Raw genomic sequence first — 19,770 nt, forward strand, 5'->3', positions numbered from 1 at the left:
TGAAAAAATATGCAAAGCAATTGCTCAGCCTAAAGAAGCTGTGTATGGGTGGCTGTGAGCAACACATGTATCTTAAGTAGAGAAGCACGAAAACAAAAACTATGAGCAGAGACAAATAATTAAAGATTTCTGTTAAAAAATATTATCTGTAAAGCTAAAGGAGAAAATAGTGGACAACTCAGATCTTTTGTCTGGTTTTGCTACAAACTCATTGTAAAAAACAAATGAGATAAATATAGAAGCACAGGCCAAGAATAAGTACAGTAACCACTTCACAAAAGCTGCATGATGAATGCTATTGGCTATGTTGAATGCATCAAAATGGTCATTTATGTTGCTGTAAAAATACAAGGATGTATTTGAATACCTGCAGCATGAGGCTAACTCATGTTTGAGTTAGGGACTTGGTGTATCACACCAAAACTTGGCCTGTGACAGTAATGCAAGGAATTACATAGACCACTTTGATGTGAACACCCCATGAGAATGATCAGTAACATTTACCTCCACAATACCCACTGGCAATTTATCCTGACCTTAATGTCTATCAAACATTTTGACAATCACCACTAGACTGAAGGGGTAAGTGTTGTAAATTTACTCACCCATTTAGAAGTTTAGAAGAAATTAACATTTGGCATTGCAACAGCTTGGTAAATCTGGACAAGTGCCCACTGTAAGTTATGTGATGCCTACAGCCAGATGAAGTTAATGTAAACAACATAATAACAGAGATACAGAGAAGTGCATTATAATGAAGCATAGACAGAAGAGAAAATTTTGTAAATTTTGTAAAATGAATTAAACTTTATTCCTTATACCCTTGGTGCACAATAGAAACTGCCCTAGTGTCATGATGAGTCGCTTGCATAGTAAGGAGTGATGTACAACCTCAATTTCAGGAAAATACAGGAGCTCATGCTGCTATTTCATGGAGCACAGGAGCTCAGCAGTTTGCTGGGGCTGCCACAGTGCTCAGCTGGCTGCAGTCTGGGGCTCTGCTCTAGTTTATGGCTTGCACCACCATATGTTTCAATGGCAGAGTGTTGATTTAGCAGTGCTGAGCTCAGATCAAACCCTGCTGGTGAAACTCTGCCAGCCTGGGCTGAAAGGAGCAGAGACAGCCCCAGGACAGCCACCTCCAGCACAGAAGTACCAGCCAGAGAGGAAATCTGTGGGACCAAGCAGTGCTACAGAGCAGCTGCCTCAGAGTTTGCCCAATGCCAGCTCCCAGGAGCTGCCAAGACCTTCTGCTGGCATTAACCTTGTGCCATCAGTCACCTTCTGCCAGCAGTGAATGCTGGCTGCTCTACCCCATGGCTGTTAGCAAGGTGCTACAACCTGAACTTTTCCAACCACAGAAAACAAAGTTGTCTATGAAGATAATGGAAGTTAATGTATGAATTATAAAAGCAGTTAAATCCCAAACTGGCACCTGAGACAGTGTGAACAACAAAGCACAAGCACCCCAAATCTCTTCTAGGCTGTAATGTGCACTGTAGTGAGTATTGAAAATGAGGGGTTGGAGTTCCATTGTGCTTTAGGTGGCCTAATTCACTCTTTCCAAACATTTCAGTCCCTGAAGCTAAACAAGAGAACACCTATTGTTTCAGCCCATCCAGTCCCTAGAGAACTACAGTAAACCAGTGATGAGATGACCTAACTTACTTTTTGTGTGTGTGGCTTAGTACTGGACAGATCATTACCTGCAGTGGAATGTGTCTGAGTACCCAGGGGTGAAGAATGTTCGTTTTCCTGATGGACTGATCTGGAAGCCTGATATTCTTCTCTATAACAGGTAGAGAGAGTTTTCTTTTGTGTGTGGGGGGCTGGAGAGAAGATCGTAGAATTACAGACTCACAAAATATCCCCTGAAATCTCAACTGCTCCAACCTTCCTGGAAAAGGGAATCAGAGTTTTCTATCACCCTGTTCAAACACAAAGATAAGAAGAGCTAAATGATATAATCATCTCACCAAAGTGCCTAGATTTTAAAAATAATTTTCCAGAACTTTCTAAGTGTTTGGAATACTGGAAAATTACCAGTGTCCTGTTCACAGAACAGGACATATTTGCAGATACTTTGTGAATAACAATATTGTCCCTGCTACCATTCTAATTGAGTAGCTTTTATGAGATGGTATTTAATGGCATGAATAGTGATAATTTTCTCTGAATTTTTTTGGTCTAAATGATTACTGGTAAATTCAAAACTGATGTTTGCCTGCTTGTCAGGGCTTAGTTTGGTTTTCACTACAGACAGGAGAGGGAATTGCCAGGAAGGATCTTTGCATTTTTCAATGTCCACTTTTAGTGTTTACTCTTTCCTCCTCCTACAAAAGTAGCTGGGATATTTGCTCTCTCCTTGTCAAATTTTTCTGAGTTGGGCCTATTTCAGGGATAGACGAATTGCCATCAATCCACTGCAGAACCTTTGGCTGACATTGACAGATCCTTTGGCTGTACTTTTATATGGTACTTCCCATTGTGGAATTTATTTAGTTCAAAATACAAAACCCTGAGAGCTGCCTGTTCAGTGTGCAAGTTGCCTCTTGCTGCAGTTGATGTGGGTGTGTGTGCTGTTGCCCAGGTACTGAGTTTACACCTGCTGTGTCAGTGGAGCACTGGCTCTTCTGGGGTAGCCAGGGTACATTGTTTTGCTGTCTGTGCAGATGACATGAACCTTTCATCTTCCTGATGGTGTTCTTTCCTTTGTTTCTCTGCCATGTCTCATAAGAACACACCCTGCTGTGCTTATCAACCTGATCCCCCTTCCCACTCCAGCAGCTGCTTTTTGTTGTGCCAAGACCTAGGGAACAGCTGTTCCCAGTGCCAGCTGCAGCTTTGCTGCCCTTTCCCTTTGGTGAGCAGCTTTATGTTCAGTGTTGCAGTCATGGGGTAACAGCACCAGTGGCAGCATCTGCCAGGCTCTGGGTGCTCCCAGTGCCTCTCTGTGGCAGTGCAGTCCCAGAGGTGCAGCTGACACCCAGTGCTCAGGAGAGCTCCAGTGCAGCTCACACTCAGGGTAATGCCTGGCAAGGTCACTGCTCACTTCTGCTTGAAGGAGGGCAAATTTTTCACAAGCCAGCCTAAAAAACTCCTTCAAACACTCTGCACACAAAATGGAGCAGCCTGAGACAGGTCTTTTTTGAAACATTAATCTTAATGTAATTTTCAATGCAAATTTGTTTTCTTGAGCAGTTATCTCTAGCTACCTTGATTCCATAAATGACAGTGCTCTTGGGAGAATCTGACAAATGACACCTTCATTTCCATTGTCCTGATGAATGACACATTCTGTATACCATAAAATTGGTACTCTACAACAGCAATTTAGTGATTTCCAAAAAAATGAGTATGACAATATTCTTCCTGTTATATATAACACATACCTGAGAGAGACTTACAATGTGCCTGATGATTTAGGCTTCAGTATTTAAGTACATCCAAAATGAAAGGGCAATGCTTTAGAAATTAGTGATATTAATATATGCATACTAACTGTAGCTGGAGTGGTTTGTATAGTGAGAAGGGTCATAATAACCTGGAAAACTGAAACCACAATTTTTCTGTTAATACAGGTTTTCAAATCTTCAGATTGTTAACTATGACTCAGTCACAAAATAATTATTCTACGGTTTCTCTATTACAAGCACATATTTAATCCAAAAATCTTATGCAGAGTTTAGTCAGAGAGCAAATCTATTTAAAATAAATTCTTATTCCTGTCTGAAATTACATTGAAGGAATATTATGATGTTCCCTTCTAGTGACATGCCATTTTGAGAAAGATGCTTTCAATTCCTGTGCTTCACTAGGGACATGCATCTGCAGTTACAGGGAAATTAATGAACCATAAATTCACTCTCCATTTTAATGAATGCATGTTTCACTGTCTTGAGTTCTTACACATCTTGCTGCAGCCTAGTACAGAGAAATTGTGGCAGCTGTATTAAATTTTACATCCAGTCTATTGTGTGGGGAGAGTAGGGCCAGTTTATCTGTAGTTTTTGTGAGGAAAGAAAGTCTAGGCCTTTGTACAAATTCCAGGATTGACTGTGCTAGTGTCACAGTGGACAGTGGACTGTCTTCCACTTTTAACTACACTAATTAAAAGTGCTCATTTCTGGTGAAATTGTTTTCCAAATGGTCACATAGTGTTCAGTACTTCATAGAATAGCAAAATTTCTGTAAAGTACATCTCATTTTAATAGTTTCCTTTTTCCAGTTTTATAAACATGAGGTTAGGTCCCAGTGGGATCCTATCTGCTAGGTACAGCTTTGTCATCTCAGTGTCCTGTAATCAATATCTGCTTTTAAGTGGTTATATCCTGAAGAGGAAATGTAGCAGAAATGGTTTTCTACCATTACATTTCAGTCCAGTCTCTTCAAGCTACTCAGTGCATTCCCAATAGAAGCAGTTCATTTCAAAAAATGATTAGAAGCACAGCATAGAAAAAATACACACTCCTTTTTCAGAAAAAAAGAATTTCATATGTGAATCTGACTACCACTGGATATTCTTTTAAGAATGTGCCGATGAAAGGCAAAGTCATGTGGCAATGAAATCAAGGTTCCTTGATTATTTGTCTTCTTGAGAAAACTCCATTTTTACCAATTACCAGAAACAGCAGCAAGGTCTTAGAATCAGCTCCCTGGTGTTTAACTGCCCTCCACTCCAGAGGAGAAGAACAGAACCAAGCCCAGGAGTCATTAATTTCCACTTAACAAGTGATTTGTGTGGCATAGATAATTTTACATCCTAAATTTGACTACTTATTTGAATTCTATCTCTAACCCTTATTAATTTCAAGTCAAAGCAATTATTTGTCTAATACAGGATGTTGTTGGAGGACTTTAGGTCTGGTTTTCTAGGGAAATGAGACCCATGCACCCATTGTGAATCCACAAATGTGTGAATGTGTGTGTGATCTTGCTGCCTCTCTCCCCAGTATCCACCACCAAATTTGGCAGTGCAATCAGTAGAGATTTTTGCAGCACCAGTTTCTTACAAATATCACAAAACCAGGCAGCCAAGATGTGGAGGGAGAAGAATTAGAGCTCCAGCTGGAAGAAGAGCTGTGACACAAACAGAAGAATCCAGCCATGAGCTGTGAAGCTGCAGGAGTGGCTCACACTGTCCCATGGCCTTTTCCTTTCAGAGTGCTGGAATCAGGCACCACACATGCACAATACTGAGACTTCTCTGCTCCTCTTCAAAGTTCAAATTAAATACTTGCAAGTATTTTCAATGCTTGTGAGTCTTCTGCTCACCACAGGAAAAAGTGCAATTCCAGATGGGCAAGTAATTATTTGGATTTTGCTTTTTTTGTCTGCAAATTTCACAAACCAGATTTTTTTTTTAAAAAATCTAAGTTCTTAAAATGCATAAGGGAAAATAAAATGCAAATTTAAAAATGCAAATTAAAAATCTCTAAAGTAACAGTTGCTTTATTTTAGCTTCTGAGACACAAATTTGCATCAGAATAAATCAAATATTAAAGTCCTCTTTCAAAAAAAAGAATGTTTCAATAAAGGTTTTCCTGCTAAGGAACACCTTTTAATATACTTGATTTTCTGCTAGAGTTATGAATATTTCACTTTATGACCATCTCAGATTTTTACTCTGTTTTTCTGATGATGTCTTAAAAGGGGATTAGAAAATTATGAGATACTAAACCACTAATGGGCCAAGAGACATTAGAGACTTGTAGTGTTCCAGTCAGTCTGGAGATGCACAGGATTTGAAAGTCCAGGTTGCTGCAGGACCCTGAGGCTTGTGTGACTGCTGTGCCCTGCCTCTGCCTCCTGTGCCACCTCACCCACAAGGTGACAGGTTGGACACCACAACACTACACCAAATACAGTAACCTGAGTCTCATTGTGTTTCCCATATGGAAGTCCTTAAAATGTTAATGCCTGGTAAATTCCTGGGACATAGTGCCAGACAGAACTGAGATATTCCTTGGCAGTAGATGCCAATTCATAATTTGGAGCACTCTCTAAATGACATTATGATTCTTTTTCTAGAGACCTGTAAGGACAGCACACCAGGGCAGTGCTGGCCACACCACTACACTGACACCTCAATAGAGCTGCTTTCTCTTCTTGTCTGAACACAGTTTGTGGCTTCTGAGGTGGATGATGAAGGTTGGAGCTGCATTACAGGGTCTCATGTATGATGCAGTAATGATGTTCACCCATGCAAGAGGCAGGCAGACACAGACACTGGAGTATCCATCTCCTCAGTATTCATCAGCTGCTCTTAATGCAGACAGCAAGAGAACAGATTTCCCTGCACTTGCTTGAGAAGTTTTTAAAAAGTGCTTACTTTCCAAAAGGAAATCAATAGAGCCAAGGTACTATAATGAATCTAGTGGGCAGTTGAGCAGCAAGAATGAGGTACCTGACCTTCACTTACAGTTCTTAATCAGGAGCAAACCCAGAAGTATCAGGTCAGTTATTTTGAGGCCACAGAAAACTTATGGCAGGAAAAAAAACTGTCAAGTTTTTGAGGTGACATAGCTCTTTTATGAGAATAAATTTGTCTCAGACATTCTTCAGCCATTCAAAGAGCAAATAACCCATTTTGGTTTTCCCCTGTTCTAGTGCTGATGAAAGATTTGATGCTACTTTTCACACTAATGTTTTAGTCAATTCTTCAGGACATTGCCAATACCTCCCACCAGGTAGGCGGTTTGCATGTCATAAATTTTGATAGATGACTTGTGTATGGTGTGGTTTCAAATTTGCCATACATTCTCTTACATTTTATTTGTTTAGCTAACATGATTTGATAGATATAAGTCTAGATGCATAATGGTTGTATGGTTAACACCTTTGCATGAAAACCATCATACAAGTTTTATTACAATTATGGAAATTCTTCTGTCATAATGCATGATTTCAGAAGCTTGGAAATCCTTACTATAAAAAGATGTTGTTTATTAAAGTAACGGTAATGCCTCAATAAATTTTTATTTCATTATTTTAGTGTTTCTTTTATTAATATCTTAACTTTACAGTAAGATGGTTAGTAACATCTTGGATGCATTTCTGTCTGAAATTTTCAAAACCATTTTTGTCTGGATGTATAGCAGTGGAGCACTGTTTCTCTTCCCCAACTCAATTAGCATAATCATTAGAATTAACTCATCCTAGCATCTGAATTTTGTAAACTACAGCAGTAAAGCCAGTACTTCCAGACAAATTAGGTTTTCTGCCTAAGATATCCAGAGGATTTCAGGGGTTTGCTTCTTGATTTAAGATGCTCTCTTAAGATGCTCCTTTTGGTGGGGGTTTTTCAATTCAGTTCTGAAAGCTGCTGAAGGACAGAGTCTGACTCAACAAGTAAAAAAGAAGAAGATAGCTTTCCTGAGTAAATCAAGATCATATAAATCTAATAAAACAGCAAATAAATATTTCAGGATTTCTTACATTTCCACATTTCTTATTTCAGTCAGTAAAAGAAATAGAAACAGATTACATATTCTGCTTCATTTCTTCCTGAAATACTGTATTTAGAAATCTGAGTTCTTCTCTGAATATTCTTCTGCTATGTGTTAAAATGGAAGAGCATCTTTAAAAATAGTTAATAACATCAATACATTAATGGTACAGTTATTTCTCTTCTTTATGACTGGCTTCTGCTCTTTACATGCCAAAACAGGACTGAGATTAAATATGCTTTATAAATGAAAAACAGAAGGCACAATGTAGAACAGGTTCTAGTTACAAAATCTATTTGAAATTATGTGGAACAAGCATTTAAATTATGTGCTCTTGTTTAAAATCTCACCTAGGCATATTTAAGAGCTCATGCTACATAGATGTGCGCTGGTTTCCCTTTGATGTTCAGAAATGTAACCTGAAGTTTGGATCCTGGACTTATGGAGGCTGGTCCTTGGACCTACAAATGCAAGAAGCAGATATATCTGGCTATATTTCAAATGGAGAGTGGGATTTAGTAGGTAAGCTCTTGATTCCTTATTTACACTGTGAACTTGCAGCCTTTTCTCCACTGCTGAAATGGATGGAGTACCAACTGGGAAATCAAGACAGAAATTAAATTCATAAATGACCTAGCCAGTGGCATTTGAAACTCTTGAGAACAGATCTCAGATGGAAATAGATATAAAAAACTCCACAAATTTGCTGCTTGAGTTCTGTAAGTATCTTTTATCTGATTTTCCTTTACCATCTGAGAAAGAGTGGGAATTAAGCTTAAGTAGTTTTACCTGTAGTAAAACCTGGAAAATTACATTTATCCGTTTAAAAAATAAGCCCTATATAGTATACAGTTTATTTCCATTAATTTCTGGGTTTTTTTCCTCTTTTCTCCTACACAGGAGTTCCTGGGAAGAGAACTGAGAGCTTTTATGAATGTTGTAAAGAACCCTACCCAGATGTCACCTTCACCGTTACTATGAGACGCAGGACTCTTTACTATGGGCTCAACCTCCTTATTCCTTGTGTCCTGATATCAGCACTTGCCTTGTTGGTTTTCCTGCTTCCAGCAGACTCAGGAGAAAAGATCTCTCTAGGTAAAGTATTAATAGGATATTGTAAATATGACTAAACCAAAATAAATTGTCTTTTTAAAGTTTACTTTTAAACAGTCTTAGGCAGGAGGAATAGTTTGTGTGACCTGTCGTGGCTCATGAGCTGTTTTTAGTGTTTGATGCTGAACCAGCAGAGGCATAAACAATTCCTGAGCACCTTCCTTAAGAAGCAGGCTTTCAGTTTTTGACATTTATTTGCTGAATCCCACATTCATTAGGTAAAGCTTAAGTTTACATATTTGAACACTTTAACACTGAATTCTTTTTAATACTTCCTTTTAATACTGAGTTGTATTAAGAGCCTATGATGCCTTCTCAGAAAGACTTATTCTCAGAAAAATTCATCCTAATTGCTCCGATTTTACTTGTTACAGTGACTTTTAACTTCAGCAATGGTTTGTGAAACAAATCTGATTTTGAGTACTTGATATAGGTAGAGAAATATTTTTTCTCATACAAATTTCAAATGACTGACTTCTACTAAGTAAACATTGCTGTTTAAAGGTAGAAAAATTGATATTTTTCCAGAATATGGTTTCAGGAGTAGCAGCCTTCTTAATTAAGTTGTGCTTCACCATATTTGAAGATTAATTCTTTGTTCCTTAATCCTTTCCCACCTGACAATGACTCTTTATTGTTTAAGTCTAGTTCTGAGAAGAGGGTTAAGTCTTTTTCCAGAAAGATGGGAACTCATCACTGAGCAGCAGAAGTCAAACTCCAAAAATCAAGAGTCAATCCTGCTTGGGCATAATCCCCTGCAGAACCCAGAACTAATATCAAAGGATACCAAAGTCTGTGCAAGGCAGCAAATCTGCTTTTGATTTTTTATGAGGAAATTTATGTATTATACCTCCTGTAGCCTCTATGACAATTAATCAAGTGTCACATGCTCAAATACTCAGATTCACACCATGTTTCTAAAGCTAATACAGTGCAAGAATTGCTTTGATTTGCCTCAGCTAATTAGCAAATGATGATAGAAGTTGAACCATTACAAGGATCTAAAAATATCCATGTCTGTGCAAGCACTGCTACTGGTTTGGCAGCACTGCTATCCTGAACTTGAGGAAGGAGAAGGAGAGAGAGGAGCCAGGACCAGGAAGGACAGAGTACCCCTAATGTGCTGGAGCAGGGTTACAGTGGGGTTCCATCTTGCAGAGAGCTCTCCTTCACATTCATTTTGTTTCTCTCCCTGTTGTAATTACAAGCTAGTGATATGATTTCATACTTTATTTTTCAGGTATAACAGTTTTATTGTCTCTCACTGTCTTCATGCTGCTTGTGGCTGAAATTATGCCAGCAACCTCTGACTCTGTGCCCTTAATTGGTAAGCTTTTAGTCACTTGGATTTTTTAGTAAACAAGGTGCAGTGACTTTGCACAAAGGTCAGCATTAAGGCAAATCACCAACTGTACAATGGATGAATGCAATTGAATTAGAAAAGTATTGCCAATTGATGGGTGCTCTCTGCTCTGAATGAAATAGAGAACCAATGTGTATTTGGGGAAAGCATAAAAGAATCAATTTTCCGTGGAAGAATTTCTTCCAGTTTTGACACAATTGGCCAGATTGTGTTCTGTATTTCTAATTCCAATTAGGAAATTGGAATACATGAGCTAAACATAATTAAATCTTCCCACTGTAATTGTTCAAACAAAAAGAAATTTTTCAAACAAGTACTAGTCAGTTTGTATAATGCTGAAAGAAAACTAGAAGGCAGCCTGTGTCAAGGTTTCTTAGAAAAGGCAGGTGCTCAGTTCCACTAGAACAGCAGCTAGACACTGACTATCCCCTCAAAATAATGTCCAATCTTTGTGCTATTGAGAAATCTTTAAAAACGACCTAGAGCAGCACTACACTGGAAGAACTAAATGCTATGAATGCATATATAAACACCCTTTATTAAAGCTATATCAGGCAAAGCATGCTCCTGTAATTATTTCATTATTTTGCAGCTCAGTATTTTGCCAGCACTATGATTATTGTTGGTCTTTCTGTTGTTGTCACCGTTATTGTTCTACAATACCACCACCATGACCCAGATGGAGGAAAAATGCCTAAATGGGTAAGGTTTGATTTTCCTTTGCTGTCCATTGCATAAATGTCCAGCTCAGGGATGTGACTGAGTAGCTAGTGGCCCATGATTTCCTCCTACTGTTAAAAACATATAAATCCTTCCCAGACATTTTGTTTGGAAAAGCAGTTTCACTAGAAATGAGGTGTCCAGGTATGTTCCATGTGGTTGGTTTCTTAGAAAATGTTTGTGTGCAAGAGAGAATGAATATACATCCACTAACTTCTCATGTCCTTCAAAACAGCTACATGCAACTCAGGATTTTGTCAAAACCTAAATATATAAATGAAGGTGGTTTTCAAATAATCTCCAGATGTTAGAATTGAACCAGGTAGAAGAATAGAGTAAGGTGCTGAAGGAGATGATAAATGCATGAAGCACACTAGTCTGGAGGTGCAGCTGCTACATACTTAGCTGCTGCCCAAACAGAAACATCCATAGCCTAAAATGCATCAGTTAAAGATGGCTGTTAAAGTGGAATTTGCTCAGAAAATCCTGATCTTTATATCTCTGTTCAAGAGCATCTGTAAAGTCCAAAGAACTAAAGTATTTTTTCTAAGCACATAAGACTTTTAAAATGATGTCTTTCTATCAGGGGTGGGTTTTACAGAGAATATTGTGCTGATATTAGATAACTGCACATTGCTGTCATCAGCTAAATGTCCTCTCCTTTGACTTCACCCAGCTCACGGCAGCATCAGGCATTCTGAAGATGGAAAAACTTTCTTCTTTTTTCTCTCTTGAACAATGAGTTATTACTATCCTTACTAGCTGGAAAGAATGTGCATACAGCAGTGCCCTGAGGACAAGAGATAATGAGATATTCCCTGGCTTGTTCTGGGGTGGTGACTTTAAAATAAATCTCAGTGAAGAGTATAAAAGGTAGATCTCTTTAGACGTGTGTTTGATGACCTAAAGGGGACAATGTTTAGTACTGAGCCAAACACCCTCAGAAAACTTGAGGCTGAGGAGTGAGCTGTAGTGTTGAGAAGCTTTAGTCCAATCAACATTATTTGGACACTGGTGGATTTTGGATCAGGCCCTCGATTAACAGAATATTATCCTTCTTGAAGCTTGATAGTGTAAAAAAAGTAATAGGGCAAGATCTGTCTCTGGCTGGGATATTTGCATGGATATAACATCTACTCTGAGTAACAATCCAGAGTCAGAATAAATGGACCAAATCTAATATTAACTACAGGAAAAGGTTTACATATTATATGATACAATAATATTTCATTAGAACTCTGAAAAAGAAATGCTGGAATGAGCTCTTAAAATCTGAATTAAATAAATCACAGAAGCTTTCATTTGAAGTGGAACAGTCTCTGGCTTTCCTGCATTTTCTGTAAGGCTGAATTAAGGCAATGTGGAAAACAGTAAAATGATACACACACATTAATTCTGCAAATACTTTTTTTTTTAAATCAAAGTAATTTTTCCATTTTTTCTTCATGTTAAATTCAGATCTCTTTTCTAAAATCTGCAACCAACTGTTGGGAACACAATATGAAAAGGGCCATCAGATTTTAGACTTGGTGGTCCAGTGCAGTCCAAAATCTGTTTCAGCAGCCCCACCCAAACAGTAACAATGAATTTAATATTACAGCACAAATAAGAGAAAAAGAATTGTAACTTTATTGACTGACATCCAAAGCAGCATTATTAAGACTATTAAAAAGTAACTGTTCTTCAGTAAGAATTTGATTTGGTTTGGTTTTGTCTAACCCCTGGTTTTTAGTAAAGGTGGAAAAGGCTGCCATGTCACTGTTCAAGTGTTGGGAAGAATTAACACAATGGACACTTCCATCAGAGCAGGGGACAGTCCCAGTAATAACAGTCAGCCTGAGGAATCAATCAATATCACTGCTAGAATAAGAAAAGAACCCCAGTGATTGGTAAATGAATCATCTGGAAAACTCCAGCACATTTTCTAGAATGCAGTGCAGGCTAAGCAGAGACCATGGACCAGTCACCCCAGCTGCCTGAATACCAGCAGCACCAGAGACAGTGGCTGTGTGAAGAGATGCTTATTCTCAAAACTTTTCTTTCAGACAAGAATCATCCTTCTGAACTGGTGTGCTTGGTTTCTGAGGATGAAAAGGCCAGGGGAAGAAAAGGTGCGTCCTGCCTGCCAACATAAGCAGCGTCGCTGCAGCCTGTCCAGCGTGGAGATGAACACTGTGAGTGCACAGCAGTCCAGCAATGGCAACATGCTCTACATTGGCTTCAGGGGGCTGGAAGGGGTTCACTGCACTCCCACCACTGATTCCGGCGTCATCTGCGGGAGGATGACCTGCTCACCAACAGATGAAGAAAACCTGCTGCACAGTGGCCACCCCTCTGAAGGTGACCCAGATTTGGCTAAGATTTTGGAAGAGGTCAGGTACATTGCAAACCGATTCAGAGACCAGGATGAAGAGGAAGCCATTTGCAATGAATGGAAATTTGCAGCCTCTGTAGTGGATCGGCTCTGCTTGATGGCCTTTTCAGTCTTCACAATCATTTGTACAATTGGTATTCTAATGTCAGCACCAAACTTTGTAGAGGCTGTGTCTAAAGATTTTGCTTAACTCCTAACTAAAACCTGCTTCTCTGATTGGTATGTAGCAAATAAGAATGTGGGGTCTTTTGATTGCTTGTTTTTAATGAGTATAATGCTTCTCATTGTCTGCTTTCTTTTGCCCCTGCCCCGCTCCTGAGTTCCTTTTGGAAGGATGGCACCATTTCAGAAGGGAAGCCAAGAGTTTCTCTCTGGGCTGTGTCTATATAGCTCCTCTGAGCACTCTTTTGTGGAAAATGCCAAGGGGCTGCAAGTCCCTTCAGAATGACAGGGTATTGCACCACCATCTCTTACACATGTTCAAACTGGCTGTTCCAAAATAAGAGGTAGGCAATGCCAGAAATGGCACTTCTTCCAGACTTTGTTGCAAAGGATAGCACAGTCCATCTTATCTATTTGAATGAGTGATCACATTTAGGAGAGGATTAAATCCAAATGGCTGCTCAACTAAGAAAAGGGAGAAATGTCTTATGTAGCACTTCAGCTCCTCACTCATGCCCTGTAACTCCCTCCATGCACTTTGCATACAACATATACAACTTTCAGGATTTTGAATTTGTCTGAGACACCAGAAACCTCAAAGTTCAGAGGACACACCACATAAGTATATCTGGATTTGACCTAGAAATCTGGCTTGAATTCTAAAACAAGCTTCATAGTAATTGTTGCAGTGTTTACTACTTTTTCCTTCTCCCCAGAAAGGCATTCTTTCAACTAATAACCATTTTAACTATAAAAAAGAAAAATGATTGATTTAAGATGCCTTCATTATTACTTGTTTAAGAAATCCAACCCCCACATTTGTTCCAGGGTGGAAAAAGTAACTCAATATCTTGTACAGGCAGAAGCATAAACAAAGAATCTAAATCAAGAAAAGCCATTAAATCCAGAGTTTTCATTTAAAAATTAAATGTTTGATCTGTTGTATGCTTAGCCTTGATAGAACTCCTCCTGTTGAGTCCCTGTAGCATTGTCTTTACACAAAAAACTGCACCTTTTCTGCTCAGTCTATCATCAGATGGATACTAATGAATAATAAAGCTTCTTGTTTCTGATATAAACTACTAACTGTATAAATATATATTTATATATGTACATTGCAGCTACATCCAAGAAAAGGATGATAAAAACTTACATACAAAGTTTCCTAAGTCTAGGCAGACTTTTGCAAAGGCAAACTAGTAGTTCAGGACTTCATGTTATTTTTGGTTCTGAAATTCTGTTGTCAATATATGCTTAGTTTTGATGTCACTTTGATGTCTTAATGAAAAGGGCTGAGCTGAGAATACCAGAACCTGAAACTCTGTGTGTACAAAAGAGCTGAGAATTAGTCCCTCACTGGCACACCAGTATTCCTAACCAGTGCTGGAAGTGGTAAAAGATGTGGGAGAAGATTAGTTTGGCATTGGTTGCTTCCTTTAGCTTACAGAATCCAAATTTTTTGGCTGAGGTCTTCAGAGACACAAAGGCCTGTTTTACTGTAAAATAAACTCAAGGCCTCAGTTTATCTCTTAAGATTGATTAAAATAAAGTGGCTGTAATGCTTATCCTCCTAGGTAATAACTTCCTTCTAGAGTCTGCTCCCATGAAAGCAGGAGAATCAAATCTCGTGGAAAGCAAGCCCAGAGTAACCCCAGGTAGCACTCTTCACCTGACTGAACACCTTGTACAAGCACCCTTGTGTCTGAGCTAGGGCAGGAGGAGTGAAAGGCAGGCAGGATATTTCTGTTTGTGAATTCTGTTTTCCTGAAGGTGCATTCCGAATGTCACACTTTAAAGACACGAGCAGAACATTCAAAACCTTCGTGTAATTTCATCCTGAAACCATGTATCAGAATTACTTGTAAAGAAGTTATGTTTTCAGGAGCAACATTATTAAGACTAAGTCATGTAATAATTCCTGCAAATAGTTTCTAGTTTATAGATTGCATATGAATGGGAAACTATGAGTGCAAACTCTGAAGTGTGAGTTTTGTTCATTTGTGAATAACTGCACATATCATGTGGCATGTGCTGCTCTATTGGGAAATCTTTCTAGACTAGTTGTCCTGATGAGAATGTTGATTTGCATTGGCATTTTTTCCTGCTGCAAGTATCCCTAAATAGCTGTGTAGAGCATTCCATTTAGTCTTCATAAAGTTTTGGGGTCCTCTTGGAGGACAGCTTTTCACGAAAAATGAAGATTTTTTGAGAACTACTTTGCACAATAGGACACAATTATTGCACTCATAGTACATGATGCATGTGGTATAGGAAGCATGAGAGACCCCCTCTTTCCACCCAAATCTGTTTACAGTATCAGTGGAAATCATCTTTCTTAAATACAGGAGGATGGAGAAAGTGAGCTACAGTTTGACAGTAAACCTCATTTTCAGTGGCAGACGTGTACCATTAAAGAGTGGAGTTAGGCCTTAAGTGAAATGCTGCCAGAGTCTGTCCCAGCAGAGCTGTCAGAGCTGTGGGTGCTGACAAGGGGCTGTGAGACACCAGCATTCTGCCCACGCCGCTGGCAGTCAATGGAAATGCACCAAGGGGACCAGGGAACCCTCATTTTCCTACTGTTCGCAAAACCTGTAAACATTTGGTAATAAGTTTATGATACATTTTAAATATAAGAGTGATTCCTCCATTATGTTATTTGCTACCTATAAGTTCAATTTTCCTGTTATTGAGCTGAGCAAAATCGGTATGGTTCTTGTCAACTTGTGTGTGTCTTAAATATATTTGTGTATGCGCTAAACAATATTTTGATCTAAATGCTGTGAAAAAAATATTTATTTACAGTTCTGGGCATAGAGATGGAAATTAAATAGTGTATACAGTATGTGTATATAATATTAAAGTCAACATATTGATGGTAAAGATTTGTAATAATCTTAAAGAGTCCAGATAGAGAGTAAGAAGTGGTTCACCACTAAGCTATGACTTGCCTGACAAATTCAAAAGCTCACTCTAGAGCTCAGGTGTCATGTACAATACTACGTGTGAACAATGTATATTACTTTTTCTGTTTTTATATTGAAATGTATGGAATATTTAAAAGACTTTTTAATATTTAAAAAAACTATTTAAGTGTTAATACCAAAAAGGTTCCAAACACAAAATTTTAAAAACTTAGTTTTAAATATAGAGAAATTATTTAAAAAGTATTTAAAAATTAAATTATTTTATATAGGAATTGATAATACTATGTAAGACTTTTTTTAAAGATTTCTTTAAATTCTCTTTACATTCTCTAGCTGCAGTTCACCTGTGACAATTTAATTCTTCACCTTCTTTAACAAGACAAGAAGGTAAACCAAAGCCCCAGATTTTCTTTTCTTTGTTTTACTGTTTTTCACATTATGAAACATTGCATAAAGGGCATTAGAAAGAGATCTTACATCTGACAGGTACTGATTGTCATATAAGCAACTCAATACCTTTTCAGTCCAGTACAAATAAAAGATTTAGATCAAGAGACTTTTGATTCTTTTTCATTTTCCTAACCTGGAAAAAACTCAAGTGGTAGAAAACATGAATAGCCATAACAGGAAGACAGATGTCTTTCTCCCCCTGCCAGCGTGCCCCACCCTTGTGCAGTGCTGAGGAGCAGGACAATCTGTGTCACATCTACTGTCAGACTTCAGCACTGTCCATGGACCCACATCACACACACTCCATCTCAGCACCACCTCAGAGTGGGATGAAAACCAGAGCACTGTGTGCTCCTGCTCTGGGGCACCTGGGTGGCTCAGGAGCAGACAGAGCTGCTGGGCTTTAGGAGCTCACTCAATGCCATTGCCCTCTGGGTGGCAATGCCCATCAGAGTACTGGGTCTTGTGGCTACAGAGATTAGCAGTACCAGCCACCTAGTTTTAATACTCAGTGTATCAGGATGTATTTTAATTCAAGAATATTGATTTCTCAGCCTAACCTCATCCAAAAGTCAGTAAATCTTCAAAGGCTGTGAACAGAATCTCCACATTACAACAAATCTAACCTAGTAATCCAACAGGATCTCATCAGCATTACAACCATAAAAAATGAAAGCCTTTTACTGTTATCTTCTTGGGGTTTTTTTTGTTACATTGCTCCTGCTGCTTAAGAGAAAACTTTAGCATTTATGTGACATTGATGTATGCTATTAAGCAATTTGCAGATGATGGCTTAGAGAGAGAAGAAACAACAATCTCTCACGCCCCAATGAACACATTCAAAACTGCAATTTATTCACAGAAAATGAAAGTATTCTGAAGTAGTCTGAAATTTAGCATCAGTGTAAAGATATCACAAGTAAATCACTGGACTTTCAGAGCTGCATTGTCCATGTAATGATGCTTTACAGGAATAACAGTTTAAACAACAAAATAATTTGAGCTATCTACTTATTTTTACCTTTAAAATCCCAACAAAAACAAAACCCAGCAGGAATTTAACAATTGCAACATGTTATAATGCTACTCTGGAAAATATGTGCATGAGAATAACATCTATAGAGGCTTTTCTCTTAGTCTCTAAACAATTAAGGCTATAACTCAATATCTCAGTGCCTATATAAGGCAGACAGATCTTTCTACTGAGTCTGAAATTCTGGGATGAAGATCATGTTCAATCCAACAAACCTCACAGCCATCATTTTGTTTGTCTGGTTCATGGTAAGTATGTAAATGAATAAGCCAAATATTAAATATTTATATTAGATTGGTTTTAGGCTAAAAAAAAGTTCTACATCCCAGAGCAGGACATATGCACAACATCCCTAAGACAATATTATCTCTCAGTATACATGTATAAAATGCAGCCATGAAATATTTCAATAATAACAACTTTTGTTCCTATGAAAGAATTCCAGTTTGAGATTGCTTTTGCTAGCACAGCACATTCACTGCTTCCTGTCCTTCTTCCAAATTCTAGCCACATGAAACCTAATCAGCAGACTATTTTGATCAGAAGAAATGTTACAGGACTGACATTCAGAAATCCTGTGTAAGTTTAACACTTGACTTAAGTTTTCTGACTTGTCATCAAAAATCTGATATTATTGTGCCAAATTGTGCCAGAAGGAAGATGTTTCAATGAGAAGTTCATGGCAGCCCTGCAGTGCACAGATGCCTGGGCAGTGGAGGAGCCCCTCCCAGATGGCAGGGCAAACAAATCAGGCTCTCCCATCCCTCCATGGGGCATGGAAAGTAATTTCTCCTGGTTCTTCTGACTATGCTCTGTACGATGACAAAATGGGTATATGATGTCTTTACTTAGCAGGCAGCAAGATTTTCTTTTCATGAGGTAACAATGTAAAATACTTGAGGATTACAGGTTGCAATATATAGCTCAATTGGTCTTTTCTTAACACCATCAGTAATTGTCTCAAACTGGACTAAGCTGAAACCAGATTCAGGGTAAGGGCAGTGGTTGTAGTTCTCCCTTTGATAAGCACTTTCAAAACCTATAGAAGTTAATCTACTTCATTTTTCTCTGCAGTTGAGATTAATATGCATATTCCTGTTTGCAGTTAGCAAAGTGCTAACATTGCTTAATGATACTTTTTACACTGTGCATATTGTTTATAATTGAAAAGCTGTTGCAGTGAAGAGATTAGAAACAAGGACAAGAAGCCAAAGTACTATACCTTTAAAAATAAACTGTGAAAGATAAAAAGGGCACATGAAGGACTGGCAGAGGGTGAGTGGATGTCATGTCATCAGCACCACACCTGCACCCCAAAGCCCAGAAAGCCAGCAGGGTCCCTTTGGCCACCACAGCTGAGCACAGCCTGGCTGTTTGTGCCAGGTGGGGCTGAGAGGGGACAGGTCCACACTGACTGGGGACAGAGAGGCCACAGAGGGCCAGGCTTCAGTCTGGGTCCTTAACATACTTGTGCCTCATTTGTGAGGACTGCACTTCTTATGGTGACACAGAGGTGCAAGCCTAGAGCTGGTTATGGGTTGAAGTACCTTTTATCTGACTCAGAGAGCTCCTCAGTGTCCTCCCCCTATTTCTACATACACATATAAAGTCAGCTCTTCCAGGGAAACAGGATATAAAGATTTAAATAAACATCTGTAAAATATTCCGAAAAATCTATGCAGAGGAAATCTCTATGTTAGCTCAAAACCAGTATGGTTTCTGTTGCTAAAAATATACTGGAATTCCTAGTTTTCCAGTAGGTTTCAGTTGCAGTAATATGCCAGGGCTTTTATTATTATGCCAGCTGATAATGGAATGGGGGTAGCAACCTTCTTGCTGAAATTTCAAAGCAATCTGTGTGGGTCAAATGAGGTATAAGTGAAAACTCCTACGGCCAGCACAGCTTTTAGCCAAGCATACTACAGCCTGCCTTTAGAAAAGCTCACTGTTCTTTGCAATCATTTAATGGATGTGCCTAACAGGAGCCAACCCATAATGAATGTCACTGCAGACATCTGAAGTGTCCAGCCTCAGTTCTGATAGACTGGATCTGTGCCCATTTATTTTCTCACACACTTTTCCTAGTGCACTAAAACTAGCACAGTGAGATTTGTGTCCCTATGCATTGGCTTTATCCTTTTAACTGTAATCCTATATCAGTGTAAATGACAGGAGATCAAGCT

General features: G+C 38.6%; 1 protein-coding gene across 2 annotated transcripts in view; it reads left to right on the forward strand.

The window, feature by feature from the left end:
• Nucleotides 1-16,659, forward strand: part of CHRFAM7A (CHRNA7 (exons 5-10) and FAM7A (exons A-E) fusion) — a 34,482-nt gene extending 17,823 nt beyond the window's left edge. The window contains exons 4-10 of one of the 2 annotated variants that reach the window (XM_079318481.1): nucleotides 1,689-1,798; nucleotides 6,610-6,689; nucleotides 7,803-7,970; nucleotides 8,349-8,543; nucleotides 9,802-9,888; nucleotides 10,517-10,626; nucleotides 12,690-16,659. In XM_079318481.1, coding sequence (XP_079174607.1) covers nucleotides 1,689-1,798; nucleotides 6,610-6,689; nucleotides 7,803-7,970; nucleotides 8,349-8,543; nucleotides 9,802-9,888; nucleotides 10,517-10,626; nucleotides 12,690-13,208 — 1,269 coding nt within the window. In that variant the 3' untranslated portion in view covers nucleotides 13,209-16,659. The remainder of the gene's footprint in view (nucleotides 1-1,688; nucleotides 1,799-6,609; nucleotides 6,690-7,802; nucleotides 7,971-8,348; nucleotides 8,544-9,801; nucleotides 9,889-10,516; nucleotides 10,627-12,689) is intronic. The other variant, XM_079318482.1, reaches the window with a different exon arrangement.
• Nucleotides 16,660-19,770: the final 3,111 nt, after the last annotated feature.

This window comes from Erithacus rubecula (assembly GCF_903797595.1).
Source record: "Erithacus rubecula genome assembly, chromosome: 14".
Taxonomy (NCBI): Eukaryota; Metazoa; Chordata; class Aves; order Passeriformes; family Muscicapidae; genus Erithacus; species Erithacus rubecula.